Here is a 17,781-nt window from a genome sequence, read left to right on the forward strand (position 1 = left end):
TAATCTAATATAATACTCCTAATGTTATGTAGTCCTAGTTACACAGATGCAAGCAGAACTATTTAGTATTTTATTTTTACAGATTATGTTTATTTGAGACAGAAATGGAATACAACTGTCCAGAATCTATATCACAAACCTTGACAATGAAAAGTATTCAAATACAACTATAACCACAAAGAAGCCTTTGTACACGTGTTTGCTGAGAATGAAGCAAGAGTTGCAAGACTGCATTATTCTGGAAGATGTCTTTTATAATGTGCCACGTGAAATGAATACAAACTAAAACAGTAGACCAAAACAGTAGACCGGTACATGGACCAAAAGAGGAAATTAAGTTCTGATTTAAACCTAGTAAAAAAAAAATCCTATTAGGTTCATATTTATTGTACAAAAACATCTTTTTCGAAAACAAAATCCCTTCAACACAACTTTAAACAGCAGATCATTCAAGAGATGATTACAAAAAACTAGATAATCACAAGACCAAAAATTTACTTTAACCAAAAAAAAAAAAAAAAAACCTGTAAGGCTAGTAAGGGAGAAAATTAAAAACTGCCAGAACAAATAGCATAATTGAACAAATGTGTGACAATTAAAAATGTTATTTATATATCTCTCTCTATATATTATATATATATATCTCTCCATATATATATGTATATATATTATATACATCTCTCTATATATCTCTATATATATATATATATATCTCTGATCTCAGAGATATATATATCTCTGTACCTGGATATCAACACACCCATACATTCTTGTTGTACCTTTTAGTTAGTAAAGAGCATTTGACTTATTTGCATGTTCACTTTGTAAACACTGGGTCTGTAGTTCCGCCTACATGCAATTTTTTATTTTTCTAAGAAAATGACCGATTGTTTTGCTAGATTATAGCCTTCTTCCTCGGCTGGGATCGTTTAGAGCTTTTTGGAGCTGCATTTAAACTGCATTTTGGAAGTTCAAACTCGTGGGCACCATTGAAGTCCACTATATGGAGAAAAATCCTGAAATCTTTTCCTCAAAAAACATAATTTCTTTACGACTGAAGAAAGAAAGACATGAACATCTTGGATGACAAGGGGGTAAAAGTACATTGTTTGTAGATTTTTGTTCTGGAAGTGAATTCTCCTTTAAATTTTTGTGCACTGAACAAACTGTGGTCTGTGAAGAGTCATGTCGGAACTCAGAGCCCCCTCCGAGTGGACATATCACAGGGTGGAATTTTGTTTGTATCTAATACTCTTAGCTTTCCCAATAACCTCCACCATCTATAAACCTCAGCCGAAATAAAAGAGATCTCAGTCAACAGATGAGAAGAAGCGGGTTTCTTTATTCAGTCATGCAGTCAACAACATGCATATCTGAAGAGAGCAGCTGGTCTCAAAAAACCCCGAAAAAGTCCCCTCTACTTATACCCCAGGCGCCCCGGGGCGCCTCCTTTTCTCTAATTTAAATATTTCCAGCAATTTCCCATTATATTCAGTGTATGGCTACTTTAGTCCCTCCTTCCTTAGTTTACATACGTTTTCCCAGTTCCCATTATTTTCGCATTTGTCCCGATACCGCCCCTAAATTGATACCATCCTCCCCTCGATGACGTCAATTTTCCTCCTCACCAGTTCCCCTTATTTTTAGGCTAAGTCAACCATTTTTATAAAAATTGGCGCTTACTTATAGGCGCCACTTCCTTATTGACTTCATTTGACCATCACCTCTTAAAGGTGCTTCCTCGGCTCATCCTGACCTCGCGCGTTGCCCCCCACAACAATGTGTAAGTACCTTGCTCTCTTCCTCTGTCATGATGACTTTTCTCTCTACCTACTTGATCTAAGTTTTGTTTTACTAATTTTAAACTAAGCTGTGCCATTAAGCTGCTTCATATCCTTTTCCTCTTTTCATCACTGTTGGTTGCTAGTATTCCAATGCTATTGTCTCCTCTACCTGCCTGTCACTGTCATGTCACAGTGACCTGGCCTACTTCCCACACTGTGTTCCTCCTGCCTTAGTACACGCTCTCTTTTGCTGACTACATAGTCACGCAATATGCACTTCACTCATCTTCACTCATTTCCCATTATTTTTCCTAGCTCAGTCAGCCCGCCGCGCTATCTTCCGGAGAAGTCCCAGGGGTGCTCTGCGACGCTATCGCCAGTATCAGCTATCCTGTTTGGCCATTGACCTTACTGGTTTCCTGGAGCACCTATCTGAATCCTCTATTCCTGAGTCTCCTTACCTCGCTCACCATATCGTGAGAGATACCGTCTGTCTTGATCAGAGCACCCAATTTCACCCCACAACCTGTGATCAGTCTACTCAGACCTTCTACTGGCATTGGACACGCACCACCTCTCAAGGCGTCCAGACTGAGGATTTCCCTGTTGAGATTTCCTCTAATGATTCTTCCTCTGACTCCTCTTCATTTCCTAATTCCCCTGACATTCCCCAACTTTCTCCTGAATTTGTGCCTATGCCTTACAGTGTTCATGATATTCCTCAATCTTCTCCTGACTATTCGCCCCCCCACTTCTCCCACTGATTATTCTCCAACTTCTCCTCAGGATCCCGAGATTCCGTCTTCTACAACTGACCCTCCGGTCCCACTGATCCCATTGGATAGGCTGGCTGACTGAGTTGTAACTCCTAATGTTTCAATAAATCTCTCCTCTTTTCTGTTCCTTCAGTCCCAGTGTGGTTATTACGCTAGCATGCTGCCATTAATAATTCTGCATGTTTATTATGAAGACTATGAAGCTATATCTGATTATTATAGCTATTTTTAATCAGAGTTAACTACTTACTACGTAATAAATGGCTAAATTATTCTTGATAGATACACACTACTCTTTAGGCAGAATATTGCCAAGTCAGAGCTTAGAGCATTGAGTACATTAGCACTTAAGCTACTTTTAAGGCTAGGTATATAATTCAAAGCTGGGTATATTATATTTTCTCCGACAGTCACTCATCTGCTATAAGTGGTTTCACCCAGTTCTTCAGTAGGATGTGATGAAATGAGGTTCTGTAAAAAGCATCCAGGTGTAATCTCTTGAGGAAATGTTAAAAGAAGTGATGTTTGTGATCTCCTCTTGGTTCTGATGCCTGGGTGTCATTCTCTCATTTCTATTTTGCTATAGTCCTGTTGAAGAATCATGATCATGACAGCAGATGAGTCAACAAACCTGATGATGTTATGATCGCCTTTAATATTGACATGTGGAAAGATGGAGCCCCAAACTGGATCGTTAGGTTACAAAACCTACAGGACCCATTTAGTTTCTCCTCATCTTGAAGGAGAATAAGCCCCTCCATCATGGCAAGGTACGGTCCCAGTAGAATAATGCACCTAGGAAAAAGAAAAATCTTTCATGTAATCACTAACATAAGTGAGCAAAACAAGAGAATGGAGAAATAAAATATTTCACACAGACCACTTTCTAGTCTAGAGATTCAGTGGACACAGGATCACCACTATTACACCTGAGTAAAACAGAAAATAAGAAACTCTTTATATTTAACCCTTTATATATTCATAATCTGCTCTCACTACTAGACTGGTAAAATGTTCAAACTTACTGCAGTCTTTTTATAAAATGCTGAAACAAATTAAACTTCAAAATGAGAAAACAGCAAACTCCAGCAATGACGGTTATGATGTACAGAGTCCAGCAGGTTTTGGATTCTGTATCTGCAATGCCATTGAGAATGTATTATAGTTAGTTCACAGTTCACACGATACAATCCAAGATTTTTATGACGTATCTCAAACAGAAGCACTGGTGGTAACTGTTTAATGTCACTGAGGTCAATATCCTTGTCTACCTCTTTCCCAAAGATCAAATATTCACAGTGTACAGCATATTAAGTGGAAGTGACCATTTTTTGTTCTTTTCACCCTGCACTCCAGTACATTTGACTTTAATTAGAACATTAAGAAGTTGAATAAATGTAGGATGACATCTTGCAAGTCTATGTTTATCTATTAAACTGTGCATCTATAAAAATGAACCACATTTTATGTAAACTGTGTAAACTATCTGGCAATTAAAAGCATTTATTCACTGTTTCAGTGAAGGACAGAGATCAAATAAATACTCACATGGTTTAAAAAACAGGTAGAAGGAACCTACAGATTTCCCATACTGGTTAGATGCCTCACAGTAATAAAGGCCGTTACTGTCAGGGGTCAGCTGAATCATCAGTCTGCTATTAACACCGCTGGAAAGAGTCTCGTTCACTGGAAAATATCTAAAAGGAAATGTGTTTGTTAATTAATGGTGTTGATTAAGTGTGATTATATAAACAGTATCTACACAGATAAACATCATATTCTGGGGGAAACTGCTTTCAAATCACTTATTTTGCATTTCATGTTTTAATGAAGGCTAAAGGCCTGCATTACCATTTAAACCGATCTATTCCCTAAGTATGTTGAAATTTACATTATTAAAGCAAAGTTAATGCTACTAGGCTTGCATACTTCATAAACATATATTACAAAATATCATCATAATATGGGTTTAAAAAATTGTGAATGGGCTTCTTCACACTTTCAGGTTTCTTTTGCCTGAAGAAACAAAAACACTTTTAAAAATAAATAAAATAAAATTAATTGAAAATTAAAAACTTGATGCACCTTGAGTTTTTTGGTGAAAAGGACCCAGTGAATATTAAAATATTATTAAATTTCTCACTGTAGAGATTCCCTAGGAGCAAATTAAATTATTAAGAATTAGATTATTAACATATTTCTATTTCAAAATGACATGAGGATAAACGCAAAGTCTTACAATATAATAAAGTACTATATAAAAACAAATCTTCCTTTATTACCATAGTTACTGTATAAAATTAGAAATAACATTAATGGCAGTCTGGGAAACACGAAACCAGACACCTAAAGCCATACTGTAATAATATGGCTCATTTTCAATGGAAATAAAAGTCTGTACACCCATGTTAAAATGGCAAGTTTTTTTTTATGTATAAACAATCACAATAACCTAGTGGCATTAGTATATGCCTGTGTTCAGAATGAACCAATCACATTTAATCTTTAATGTTCAAAATCAAATAGCTGTCATTGAAATAATTCTTATTAACCCCAAATAAATATCAGCTCCATGGTCTGTAAATAGCTTATAAAGCATGCCTGGTATCTCTCTTGTTAAAAGGAGAGGAATATAAAAGAATTTGAAGGCTGTCGAGAGCCCTATGGCTGCTATGCACCCCCATACGCAACAAACTGTGATGCATTGTGTATTCTACACCGTTCTATCAGAACCAGCATTAACTACTGCAGCAGTCTGAGCAACAGTCGCTCGTCTGTTGGATCGGATCACACGGGCCAGTCTTCGCTCCTCATGTGCATCAATGAGCCTTGGCCACCCATGACCCTGACGCCCGTTCACCACTGTTCCTTCCATGGACCACTTTTGATAAATACTGACCACTGCAGACCGGGAACACCCCACAAGAGCTGCAGTTTTGGAGATGCTCTGATCCAGTTGTCTAGCCGTCACAATTTGTCCCTTGTCAAACTCACTCAAATCCTTACGCTTGCCCATTGTTCCTGCTTCTAACACATCGACTTTGAGGGCAAAATGTTGACTTGCTGCCTAATATATCCCACCCACTAACAGGTGCCATGATGAGGAGATAATCAGTGTTATTCACGGCACCCATCAGTGGTCATAATGCCTGATCGGTGTATATTAAGGTGGAATGAATCATGAATAACTCCAAATACCACTAGATTTTAGTTCAAAACCTTTAGGTGTCTGCTAGTAAGATGAAAATAAAATGGAAACATGATTTATCTTGGTTTTATTTTTTAGTTCACAAAAACCTGCAGGGTGTGTAGACTTTTTATATCTATTGTACATATGTAAGCTGCAGCTTTTTATGATAAACTTAAACAGAAGTCTCAGCTCCATTACCTGCTCCAGGTGAAGTTTGTAGGTTTTGGATTAGCATCTGCTTCACACTGAAATTCACGAGTTTCCCCTTGATCACCTGCTGAAATAATTTTAACCACCTGAGGAGGATCTGAGAGAAAAATACAAAGAAACATTAAAGCTTTACACAACGTAACATTCAGTGAAATAGAATTAAATGAAATGTGGACAAGTGCAAGTAAGGGCAAAAAGGACAAAGGAAAAATCCACTTGCATATTGTTCTTTATAATTGACATGCAGTCTTCAGTAGCATCCAAGCTTTATTTAAGAATACCCATTTGTGTGACTGTACATATAATACTATAGTTTTAGATGTCTAAATCCCTGTGAGATTTCATATTCCCTTAGTTTCAGTATACAATTATAAGCATTTGATTAAAAATGAGAAACTTGGCATCTTACAGTGAACATTCAATGTGTAACTCAGTTCCAGTTTGTCCTTCAGACCAGGGTGTGTAACTACACACTGAACATTCTTCTGGTTTAGATCTTTGGAAGCATTTACAATCAGGCTGCTTTTAACAGTGTATCTTCCTTCAGAGTCCACAATGACAGTGTTTTGTACTTTCACTGAGTTATTTAAAACACCCAGACTCCATGACACTTCTGCTGCAGGCTTTGCGTTGGATGCAGTGCAGGTCGCTAAAACCACATCAGCATCACCAGCAACAGCAGGAGGATCAGCGCTCACACTGACAACCGGAGGAACTAAAAACAAACAAAAACGTGAATAATCTGAATAATTCTGTAATGTGTTTCATTAATATGCATGTCTGTCCCTGATCACTCAAGATTCGTAGAAGATTTTTTTATTGAACAGTGAAGTTGAAGGTAGAGTTTAAGTCACTTTAGAGCCGTGTACTTCACACTGCACCACTTTGCTGAAAAGTTTGCGGTAACAAGAAGGCAAAACCACTGGATGCCCAGGTAAGCTCAAGTTCAAATTAATCAAATGCGTTTTGGTCTACAGCTATATGCACTGTTTTCAACAGTCTGAGTGTTTAGCTTTTTTAATATTTATTCTAGGCTCAGCCATCCAATATTTATGCAGGATTTTCAAATCATATGAACAGATCACGAACGTCAGTCAATAGAACACAATAGATATTTAACCCCAACTAATGTGATCAATGAGCATTTTTCCACCTTTCCTTCTCTGTTATGACCTGACAACTGTACATTATTTACTCACTAAATACAACTTTTAAGAATTACAATTTCATGATTAAAATATATTGATGCTAAAAGTTTGACTTGAATTTGCCATGTTAGCTGCAGGAAGGGGTGAAAAGAGGAAACTATGTGCTCATTCTGTATCTACTAATAGTTTATATATTCATCACAAATACTTCTGTTTGTCTTTACTCTATGTGGCTGGATCCTGTAATGGATTATAAACCACACATAAATATGAGCATTGCTGGAAGATGTGCCATCAGGTTCCATTTTCAACTGATTAAAACATTCAACAATATAAAAGTGCTATAAATACTTTATAATGATGGTATTTGGATGATCCATTCATATTCTTGGTCACATAAAACAAACGTTTAAACATTTCTAAGCTCTTATTGGTTTGACTCTGCACAAGGTTTTTCCTATTCTAGCAGTCTTGTCAATCACACAGCTGTCTGTAGGTCTAGATGTGATTTTGTATTGTTTATATATTATATATTCACACATTTTGGCAGATTCCGCACTAAATGTATTCACAAACACCAGAACAAAGATTTGTGGGACATTTCCAGCTAGGGATGGCACCTTCAATGTGGAAAATAAGGGAACAGGCCATTCCCACATATTATTTATAAATATTTACAAATTATAGATGCATTTAAAACATTTTTTCAGCTTTGATTGATAGAGTTTATCAAAACGTACAAAGAATTTTACCTTGTGCCATGAGATGAACTTCTGTTTTATAAGGTCCATTTGGAAACACACTGAAGATGCAGGTGTAGATTCCTTCATCTAAAACAGTAACATTACTTAGAAGAATTGATCCGTTCATTCGTGTGAAGTTCGCTGTGAATTTTACCCGATCCCTCAATCCGTTTATATGTTCTCTGCCACCTGAAGTGATCGTCAGAATATCTGTATTTGTTGGCTTTTCCTTTGTTCGTCTTTGCCACCTAATACTTGTTAGAGTCTCTGCTGTCTCCACCACTTGACAGAACAATTCTGCATCATCTCCTGCTGTCACAGTCACATCCCGACCAATGACCCTTATTGCTGTATTTGAGAGAGAGAGAGAGAGAGAGAGAGAGAGAGAGAGAGAGAGAGAGAGAATATGAGAAATATGAATACATTCACACCATGAGAATGAGCAAACTGTTTTTTTCCTCCAGAGAGCTTACTGTGTGTTGTGGACCTCTAATGTGCCATAAACCAATCAGAGTTCAGGTGAATGCTGATTGTTTAGTGGAGAAGAGTCTGATTTTGTACTCTGTAAGGTTTACCTTTCTTCTAGGAGTTTTAGGAAAGGTGTCAAAGTAATACATTTCCAACATCTCAAGTGTAATGCAATTCAAGCCTGGGCTTCCAATCAAGGACATCCAGAAACTTGTACCAAAGCCATACCAGTGTTATCTTTGCTGTGTGAATTGTCTGATTGTCATGCTGAAAAGGGTACAACTTCATATTGATGCCCATGGTTTTGGAGCAAGATGTCCACCAAGTTCATATACACTCACCAATCACTTTATTCGTTACACCTCTACACTCATTCATGCACTTATCTATCTACGTATGATAATGATGTCCACTGCACTGAACTCATTTCAAATATTTCCGCAGATTTACAGGATACAGAGGCAAATAAAGTGAAAAAGTCCAATTACATATCAATCATGATTGATGGTGCAACAGATTCTTCTGTGACAGAAAACGAAGCAATCTGTGTCAGGTATTTACATGATGCTTGCCAGTAAATCATCTGTCACAGAGCTGTCACATGCTCATGCTGATGGTGTGACTGACTGCATTCAATCCTCAATGTCAAAATTTGGATTAGATGACTGGAAGCAAAAGCTTGTTGGATTTTGTGTCCATAGTGCAGCTGTGGAGAGGTGGCTGAAGTCAAGTGGCAAGAGAAATCCATTTGCTAAGAAATGGTAGATTAAATCCACATGCAAGCATAAAGAAAAATTCAGACAGATAAAGTATGTTTTGTTTAATTTATTATTATTATTATTATTATTATTATCATCATCATCATCATTTTGTTCAGTTGCAGTTCACGCATATCATGTAAAAGTTCTGGCGAGTAAAATAAAAAATTTACTAGCCAATGGCGACTCAAGCTTTATTGTGTCCGTGGAGGGTTGTACACATACTGCTAGCTTTCTGAGTTACATACATACAACATTGGCATAAAATCCTCTCGTATCAGGTATTAAACACTGTTCGAAAAAAAAAAGAAGCTATGCTTCTTGTATACATTATGAGTAGTGCTTTTCTTTTTCATTGCTTTTTGTTTTTTGCCCCAAACTGAAATAAGAGCCCTTCTCCACTCTGGACATGACCTGTATCAAGTCATGATAAGAATCAGCATGATAACATCATAGGATTCAAAATATAAAATGTCATAATAGCTCAGTACCAAGAAAAGGGCAGTTCATAGTGACCTCTCATTTATTGAAGAATTGTTTTAATATACACTCATTTTCTCTGAGAGAAGAAAGAGCACATTGTGCTTTATTTAAAATGAACTATGCAAATTTAATACAAAATACAAAAAACAGTGATGTAAGAATCACAAATACAAATCAGCTAAACTCATCAAATTCAAATTTTATTTGTCACATACATATACAGTACGACATGCAATGAAATGTTTTTTCATGACTGCCCGGCATGTAAACATTTATAAAAAGTATGTGAGAAAGAGATCCATAAAAAATAAAGATACTCTAGTTTTATCTTAAAAGTATAAAAATAGAAAATAAAGTAAAATAAAAATATGAAAATATAGGTGTAAGAATATGAAAATATAGGTGCAAGTAGATAATATATATATATATATATATATATATATATATAACAAAGTGGTATATACACATATATACACATAAATGCAGACATGAACATGAAAGGATGTACAGTGAGGGAAAAAATTATCCCCTGCTAATTTTGTACGTTTGCCCACTGACAAAGAAATGATCAGTCTGTAATTTTAATGGTAGGTGTATTTGAACAGCAAGGCAGATTAACAACAAAAAAATCCAGAAAAACGCATTTCAGAAAAGTTCTACATTGATTTGCATTTTAATGAGTGAAATAAGTATTTGATCCCCTATCAATCAGAAAGATTTCTGGCTCCCAGGTAATGAGCTGAGATTACAGTAGGAGCACTCTGGGGGAGTGCTCTTAATCTCAGCTTGTTACCTGTATGAAAGACACCTGTCCACAGAAGGAAGCAATCAATCAGATTCCAAACTCTCCATCATGGCCAAGACCAAAGAGCTGTCCATGGATGTCAGGGACAAGATTGTAGACCTACACAAGGCTGGAATGAGCTACAAGACCATCGCCAAGCAGCTTGGTGAGAAGGTGACAACAGCTGGTGCGATTATTCCCAAATGGAAGAAACACAAAAGGACTGTCAATCTTCCTCGGTCTGGGGCTCCATGCAAGATCTCACCTCATGGAGTTTCAATGATCATGAGAACGGCGAAGAATCAGCCCCGAATTACACTGGAGGACATGGTCAATGATCTCAAGGCAGCTGGGACCATAGTTACCAAGAAAACACTTGGTAACACACTACGCCGTGAAAGACTGAAGTCCAGTAGCGCCCGCAAGGTCCCCCTGCTAAAGAAAGCACGTGTACAGGCTCGTCTGAAGTTTGCCAGTGAATATCTGAATGATTCAGAGGAGAACTGGGTGAAAGTGTTGTGGTCAAAAAAATCCAGCTCTTTGGCATCAACTCAACTCGCCGTGTTTGGAGGAGGAGGAATGCTGCCTATGACCCCAAGTGACAGGACAACTGCACCGCATCAAAGGGACGATGGACGGGGCCATGTACCATTAAATTTTGAGTGAGAACCTCCTTCCCTCAGCCAGGGCATTGAAAATGGGTCGTGGATGGATATTCCAGCCTGACAATGACCCAAAACACACGGCCAAGGCAACAAAGGAGTGGTTCAAAAAGAAGCACATTAAGGTCCTGTAGTGGCCTAGCCAGTCTCCAGACCTTAATCCCATAGAAAATCTGTGGAGGGAACTGAATAATCAGCCACAAAACCTTAATGACTTGGAGAGGATCTGCAAAGAGGAGTGGGCCCAAATTCCATGAGATGTGAGATGTGTGCAAACCTGGTGGCCAACTATAAGAAATGTCTGACGTCTGTGATTGCCAACAAGGGTTTGCCACCAAGTACTAAGTCATGTTTTGCAAAGGAGTCAAATACTTATTTCACTCAATAAAATGCAAATCAATGTAGAACTTTTTTGAAATGCATTTTTCTGAATTTTTTTTGTTGTTATTCTGTCTCTCACTGTTCAAATAAACCTACCATTAAAATTACAGACTGATCATTTCTTTGTCAGTGGGCAAACGTACAAAATCAGCAGGGGATCAAATAATTTTTTCCCCTCACTGTATGTGTATATGGCATATATTGAGGTGATCCAGTGTTTATCATTAAAGTGTCCATGTGCTGGAATAATTGTATAAAGTGACTTGTGCCAGTCCAGTGTCAAAATGTCAGTTTGTGCAAATGTGCGAGGTTGTGCAAAGTGATGAAAAGTGATTAAAAAAAGCAGAGAGAGTCCCCGTATCTGTATCAGGTTCTAGGTGTTTCCTGGTTCAGACTCCGAATGGCCTGCGGGAAGCAGCTCCTCCTCATTCTCTCTGTGTTTGCCTTCATGGAGCGGAAGCGCTTCCCTGAACGCAACAGAGAAAAGAGTCCATTGTTGGGATGGCTGAGGTCCTTCACAATCTTCCTGGCTCTGATCCTGCAGTGCTTGCTGTAGATGTCCTGCAGGTCAGGGAGCTTGGTGTGGATGGTATGTTCAGCTGAACGCACCACTCTCTGGAGGGCTCGCCTGTCCTGCATGGTGCTGTTCCCGAACCAGGAAGTGATGCTAGCCGTCAGGACGCTCTCAATGGTGCAGGTGTAAAAAGTCTTTAGCACCTGAGAGGGAAGTTTAAAGTCTCTAAAGCGTCTCAGGTGGTATAGACGCTGCCGGGCCTTCTTCACCAGGGTGTTGGTATGACAGGACCAAGTCAAGTCCTGCGTGATGTGAACACTTAGGTACCGGAAGCTGTCCATTCTCTCCACTGGGGTTCCGCTGATCGTGGTCGGTTGGTATGACCGCTCCTGCTTTGTACTGAAGTCCACTATTAACTCCTTAGTCTTGCTGATGTTCAGGAGTAGATTAAAAACCTGGAGAGCTGGTGCCAGGTGAACAATCTCCTGTAGGTAGGCCGTCTCGTTGTTGTTTGAGATCAGGCCCAATACAACAGCAAACAGCAAAAGTGTCATCAGCAAACTTAATGATGGTGGTGGATTTGGAAGTGGCCACACAGTCATACGTGTACAGTGAGTACAGCAGGGGGCACAGAACACAACCTTGAGGAGCTCCAGTGCTGAGGGTGATGGAGGATGAGGTGTGTTTGCCCATCCATATGGCTTGTGGTCTGTCTGTCAGGAAGTTGGAAATCCACTGACACAGGGGTGAGCTGAGACCTAGGACCTCCAACTTAGAGGTGAGCGTGGAAGGAATTATGGTGTTGAACGCTGAACTGTAGTTCACAAACAGCATTTTTACATAATTCCCTTTCTGCAGTCCAGGTGGCTTGTTGTTGTGTGAAGGAGGTGTGAAATGGCGTCCTCAGTGGAGCGGTTTTGCCTGTACACAAACTGTAGCGGATCCAGTGTGTCTGGTAGTGATGCAGTGATGACGTCTCTGACCAGTCTTTCAAAGCACTTCATCACTACTGATGTCAGGGCTACAGGGCAGTAGTTGTTGAGGCAGGTGGGCTGGGGTTTCTTCAGGACAGGAACAATGGTGGACTGTTTGAAGCATGTAGACTGTTTCAGGGAGAGGTTGAAGATCTCGGTGAACACCGGTGCTAGCTGGTCAGCGCACGCTTTCAGAACCCGACCTGCGATGCCATCTGGTCCTGCTGCCTTCCTCGTGTTCACTCTCCTGAATGCCCTCCTCACGTCATGCTCCGAGATGGTGAACGCGTTAACCTCACCGGCTCTCTCAGCGTGCATGCTGTTTGTGCCGCTAGCGCCGCTGGTGTGATTAGCTGCAGCCTCGAAGTGAGCATAAAAAGTGTTTAGCTCGTCTGCCAGAGAATCGTCCGCATTTCCCATTCTGGAGGGTGGTGTTTTATAGTCCGTGATGGTTCCCAAGTCCCTGCCACAGGCTCCTAGAGCCGCCATGTTGGAATTGCGACTCTAGTTTCCTCCCATAGCACCTCTTTGCCTCCTTCACCGTTGTGCGCACGCTGCAAGACGCAGCCTTGTATCAAGCTATAAACACATCAGTAGTTAAAACAACGACTGAAGCGATAAAACCCTTTAGTGAAAAATCACTGTGACCCTGTAAATTTTTGTAGAAATTATTGTAAACGCTACTTTACAATATTAGATGGAAAATCAACATTAATATGTATATTTTTTTAAAAATAGCAGTGAAAATACTGCATAATGCACCTCTCATGAAATCATGCAATATTGTGGTCTCATTATTTTTATTTAATCAGTGCCGCTAGTTTTAACACATTAACTTAATGCTAGCAAAACTAAATAATCTAAACTCGTCTCCCACCATCTCTGGTATCAAAGCGTACATGTCAACTGTATGCTGCCCCACCTTTTATCCTCTAATCTTTCACACTGCTTTTGGGTGCAAAAATGCACTAAATTGGATTTAGGATACAGTACTATTAATTAATCTTTTTTTTTTTTTTTAAAGCCTCCTATGTTGTTTCTCTTCCCTACGGTTTTATGCTCCACACTCCACTAGGTGGCGGAAATGCACCCCAAGCTCCAATGAACACAAGAAGAAGAAGACATCTACCGGAAGCTGTTTGTACTCATGGATATTACGGTCATTGATTTAATCCTGCGATTAAAAATGTCAACATTTAAATTATGACCGTGTTGTTCAGAGGTTGGATAATTTCATAAGACCCGGAACTAACGGAGATTAAACTGTTCAGATTTCCAAAATAAACAGAACGTAACATGACGCCTGCATTGCAGCAGTGAAGCGAGAAAGCTGGACACCAAGTAGTGATGTGTTTCCATTGCAATCAATCAATCAATCAATCAATCAATCAAAAAGCGTTGTGTTTTACCTCAGTGTAGTAACCAGACGGACATCAACTGACGATTCAACTCCTCTTTAATCCGATAACACAAAAAGTTTACAGTGTGTTTCCACACCTTTTTTCCAGACCAAATGTCTCTCTTTGAGATATACAAAACCCCGGGCGGGGAATACCTGCTTTAGGAAATTCCCCACCAGATACTGAACCTGAGGATTAAGAGGTGTAGTACAACCAAGAGAAAACTAAAAATGTTCTACAACGAAACAATTGAGTCTATTCAGTAAAAACACAGCTGTTTTGTTTCGTACCAATCCACACAGTTACACTTTGGTATAACCGATACAGAAAGAGCTCCTACCGTTAATGTTGGGGAAAAACAAAAGCACCAGATAAATCCATGTTGACCCCGTCCTGAAATACAACATTATACACCATTTTCAAGTTGATCCACCTGACCGAGCCGCGTGTCCATGAAATGGAGGAACTGAAAAAAAACAAAAAAAACAAAGGGGGTTTTATTCCCGCCTACTGGACTGGGTGCGTCACAAAAGAAAAAAATATATAATTCAAATAAAAATCACCATCCAAAGTGGGGGAACAAATAAAAATATCACCATCCAGAGTGGGGGAACAAATAAAAATATCACCATCCAGAGTGGGGGAACAAATAAAAATATCACCATCCAGAGTGGGGGAACAAATAAAAATATCACCATCCAGAGTGGGGGAACAAATAAAAATATCACCATCCAGAGTGGGGGAACAAATAAAAATATCACCATCCAGAGTGGGGGAACAAATAAAAATATCACCATCCAGAGTGGGGGAACAAATAAAAATATCACCATCCAGAGTGGGGGAACACCACTCTGTTGTACAGTTTTATTTTCAATTTGTGTAAATAAAACAACTATTCACCTTTTGCTCTTCGGTTTTATACTCCACACTCCACTAGGTGGCGGAAATGCACCCCAAGCTCCAATGAACACAAGAAGAAGAAGACATCTACCGGAGGCTGTTTGTACTCATGGATATTACGGTCATTGATTTAATCCTGCGATTAAAAATGTCAGCATTTATATTATTACCGTGTTGTTCAGAGGTTGGATAATTTCATAAGACCCGGAACTAACGGAGATTAAACTGTTCAGATTTCCAAAATAAACAGAACATAACATGACGCCTGCATTGCAGCAGTGAAGGGAGAAGTCTGAAGAAATAGAATAGAAAATCATAAATCTCTGCTATTGTCTCGACACTCGGATTTAATAAATGGAACACTGATTTTTTTCCCCTTTCCTTTTTAGTTATTTATTTTGTCCCTTTATTTAAGTTTACTCTGTCTACTGTTATTATTCATTCATTTGCATATTTTTAAGTTTGATTATATATATATATATATATATATATATATATATATATATATATATATATATATATATATATATTATTGTATTTCTTCTATTTAACTTTGTATAATTAGTTGTATCATTCAATTTTTACACCTGTATCTTGTATTGTTATATTTTATTATTGTAAGTGTTTTTGTGATTAAAATAAAATAAAATAAAAAGTAGCAATGCGTTTACATTGCAGCACTGCTGCTGTGGAAATTTCAAGAGCACACTGGTAGGCACGGGCAAGAGTAAAAAGTTACACAATTTATTTGTGCTGTTGCACAACAGGACTAAACGCTCTTCACGCAAACATGAAAAGGAAGGGGCCTGATCATTTATTTACCTTGATTATTTATATTCAGTATTAAAACAGGATTAAGGAAAGGAAAACACTGGCAATCACTGGCTACATTACAACACCTGATCGTCACCTGATCCAGATAGCTCTGAGTTTTGCAATAACCGTTTACTTCGAGCCAGAAAAAGTACCTGCTAGTCATTTTGTTTTCACAGATCTGTGATTTAAAAATTGTGCCAGAAATATTTCAGGACCAGACACATTTATCGTTTACTCTTGAAATGGTCTGTAGTGTTGTTACATAATTTCCCACTACAAATCTATTTTTCAATCCATCTACCCATCCATCTATCTGTCTTCAGGGCATAATAGTCCAAAGCAGTTGCACACTGTAACTGATTAAAACTTATGAACATCAATTATTGTGAGATTTTAACATCTGCACAACCAAATTTGTTTGGCAGCGAAACACAGTCAGCTCTTTTCTGCACAACTGTACACTTGGGATAAATAAAAGGTGAAAACTAAGCAAAAACATGGAAGTGCGAGTCACTTAGAGTCGATTTGAGGATGTTCACACTGGATGCGTCAATTCCATCGAAGCTTCACGTCACCTCTGATCAGAATCCAGACAGCAGAGTAAATTGAAGTGTGCTCTACAAAAACCTGTGGCATCTGTCAACAGAAGACCAACACAACTGCAACACCATGTCCAGTGTGAACAACCTTGTTGATAATAATGGGAACCATTAAAATCAAATCTACCTAACATAACACAGTGTAAGGACTCGCTGGAAGCCTGAGTGTCTGAATCCATATGCAGATATTTATTGAAGACAGCAGGCAGAATCATAAACAGGTAAGCTAGCAAAGAGTCAAAAAAAAAACCGGAAAAGCAAAACACTCGAAACGATACTTCGCGTACAATAGAGGGAGCACGCTGCTTAAAAACCCTAGAAACCGGAAACCAGGTGTACACAGTCAATATTCGGGCGAGGGTTCCCTCTGATGGTCTGGACTAGTATGCACAGTGACACACAGGCTGCTTTTCACTAACTTACATTGGTAGTTATGGTTAAATTGCAATGAATTATAGCTATAATATATGTGGAGTGTTGTTAGCTAGAAGAAGTCAAACCATAGATGTCCATAAATTAAGTTAGATGTAATAGAGTGAAATGACAGAGGGGGAAAAGTATTGAATGCATGAAGAACATGAGGTGCTAAAAGACTTGAAAAACCAGAACACCTGCCAAAATCCATCAGCAATTAGAAAGCAATCCTGCCCATTGTAAGTGCAAATTAATATCAGCTGGTTCAGTCCCAAGTGATGGCCTATAAAAAATTCTCTCATTACCAAGGTGTCATCAAGAAACATCTCATGATGGGTACAGAAACTACTCAAAACTTCCGAATGGTCCAGTGAGCATTGTTGGGTCCATAAACTGGAAGTGGAAAGAACATCATTTCACTATAAACTGTCCACGACCAGGTGCTCCTCTGACAGAGGAGTGAAAAGAATTATCAGAAAAGTTGTGCAAGAGCCAGGGACCACTTATGGAGAGCTTCAGAAACACCTGGAATTAGCAGGTACAATTGTTTAAAAGAAAACAATAAGTAATGCACTCAAATGTCATGGCCTTTATGTATGCTCACCATGCAAGACTCCACTGCTGAAGAAGCAATGTTGATGCTTGTTTAAAATTTGCTGCACAACATTTGGACAAGCCTGTGAAATACTGGGAGAACATAGTCTGGTCAAATGAGGCCAAAATTGAACTCTTTGGATGCCATAATAGTAACCATGTTTGGAGGACAAATGGCACTGC

General features: G+C 38.7%; 1 protein-coding gene across 1 annotated transcript in view; it reads right to left on the minus strand.

Moving 5' to 3' along the window:
* Positions 1 to 14,773, minus strand: part of LOC131354639 (hemicentin-2-like) — a 29,654-nt gene extending 14,881 nt beyond the window's left edge. Inside the window, exons 1-7 of the mRNA XM_058392531.1 lie at positions 14,616 to 14,773; positions 7,861 to 8,199; positions 6,370 to 6,675; positions 5,949 to 6,057; positions 4,109 to 4,257; positions 3,586 to 3,697; positions 3,192 to 3,355 (exon numbers count right to left, since the gene is read on the minus strand). Coding sequence (XP_058248514.1) covers positions 3,192 to 3,355; positions 3,586 to 3,697; positions 4,109 to 4,257; positions 5,949 to 6,057; positions 6,370 to 6,675; positions 7,861 to 8,199; positions 14,616 to 14,682 — 1,246 coding nt within the window. The 5' untranslated portion in view covers positions 14,683 to 14,773. The remainder of the gene's footprint in view (positions 1 to 3,191; positions 3,356 to 3,585; positions 3,698 to 4,108; positions 4,258 to 5,948; positions 6,058 to 6,369; positions 6,676 to 7,860; positions 8,200 to 14,615) is intronic.
* Between the last annotated feature and the right edge of the window lie 3,008 nt (positions 14,774 to 17,781).

This window comes from Hemibagrus wyckioides, linkage group LG06 (assembly GCF_019097595.1).
Source record: "Hemibagrus wyckioides isolate EC202008001 linkage group LG06, SWU_Hwy_1.0, whole genome shotgun sequence".
Taxonomy (NCBI): Eukaryota; Metazoa; Chordata; class Actinopteri; order Siluriformes; family Bagridae; genus Hemibagrus; species Hemibagrus wyckioides.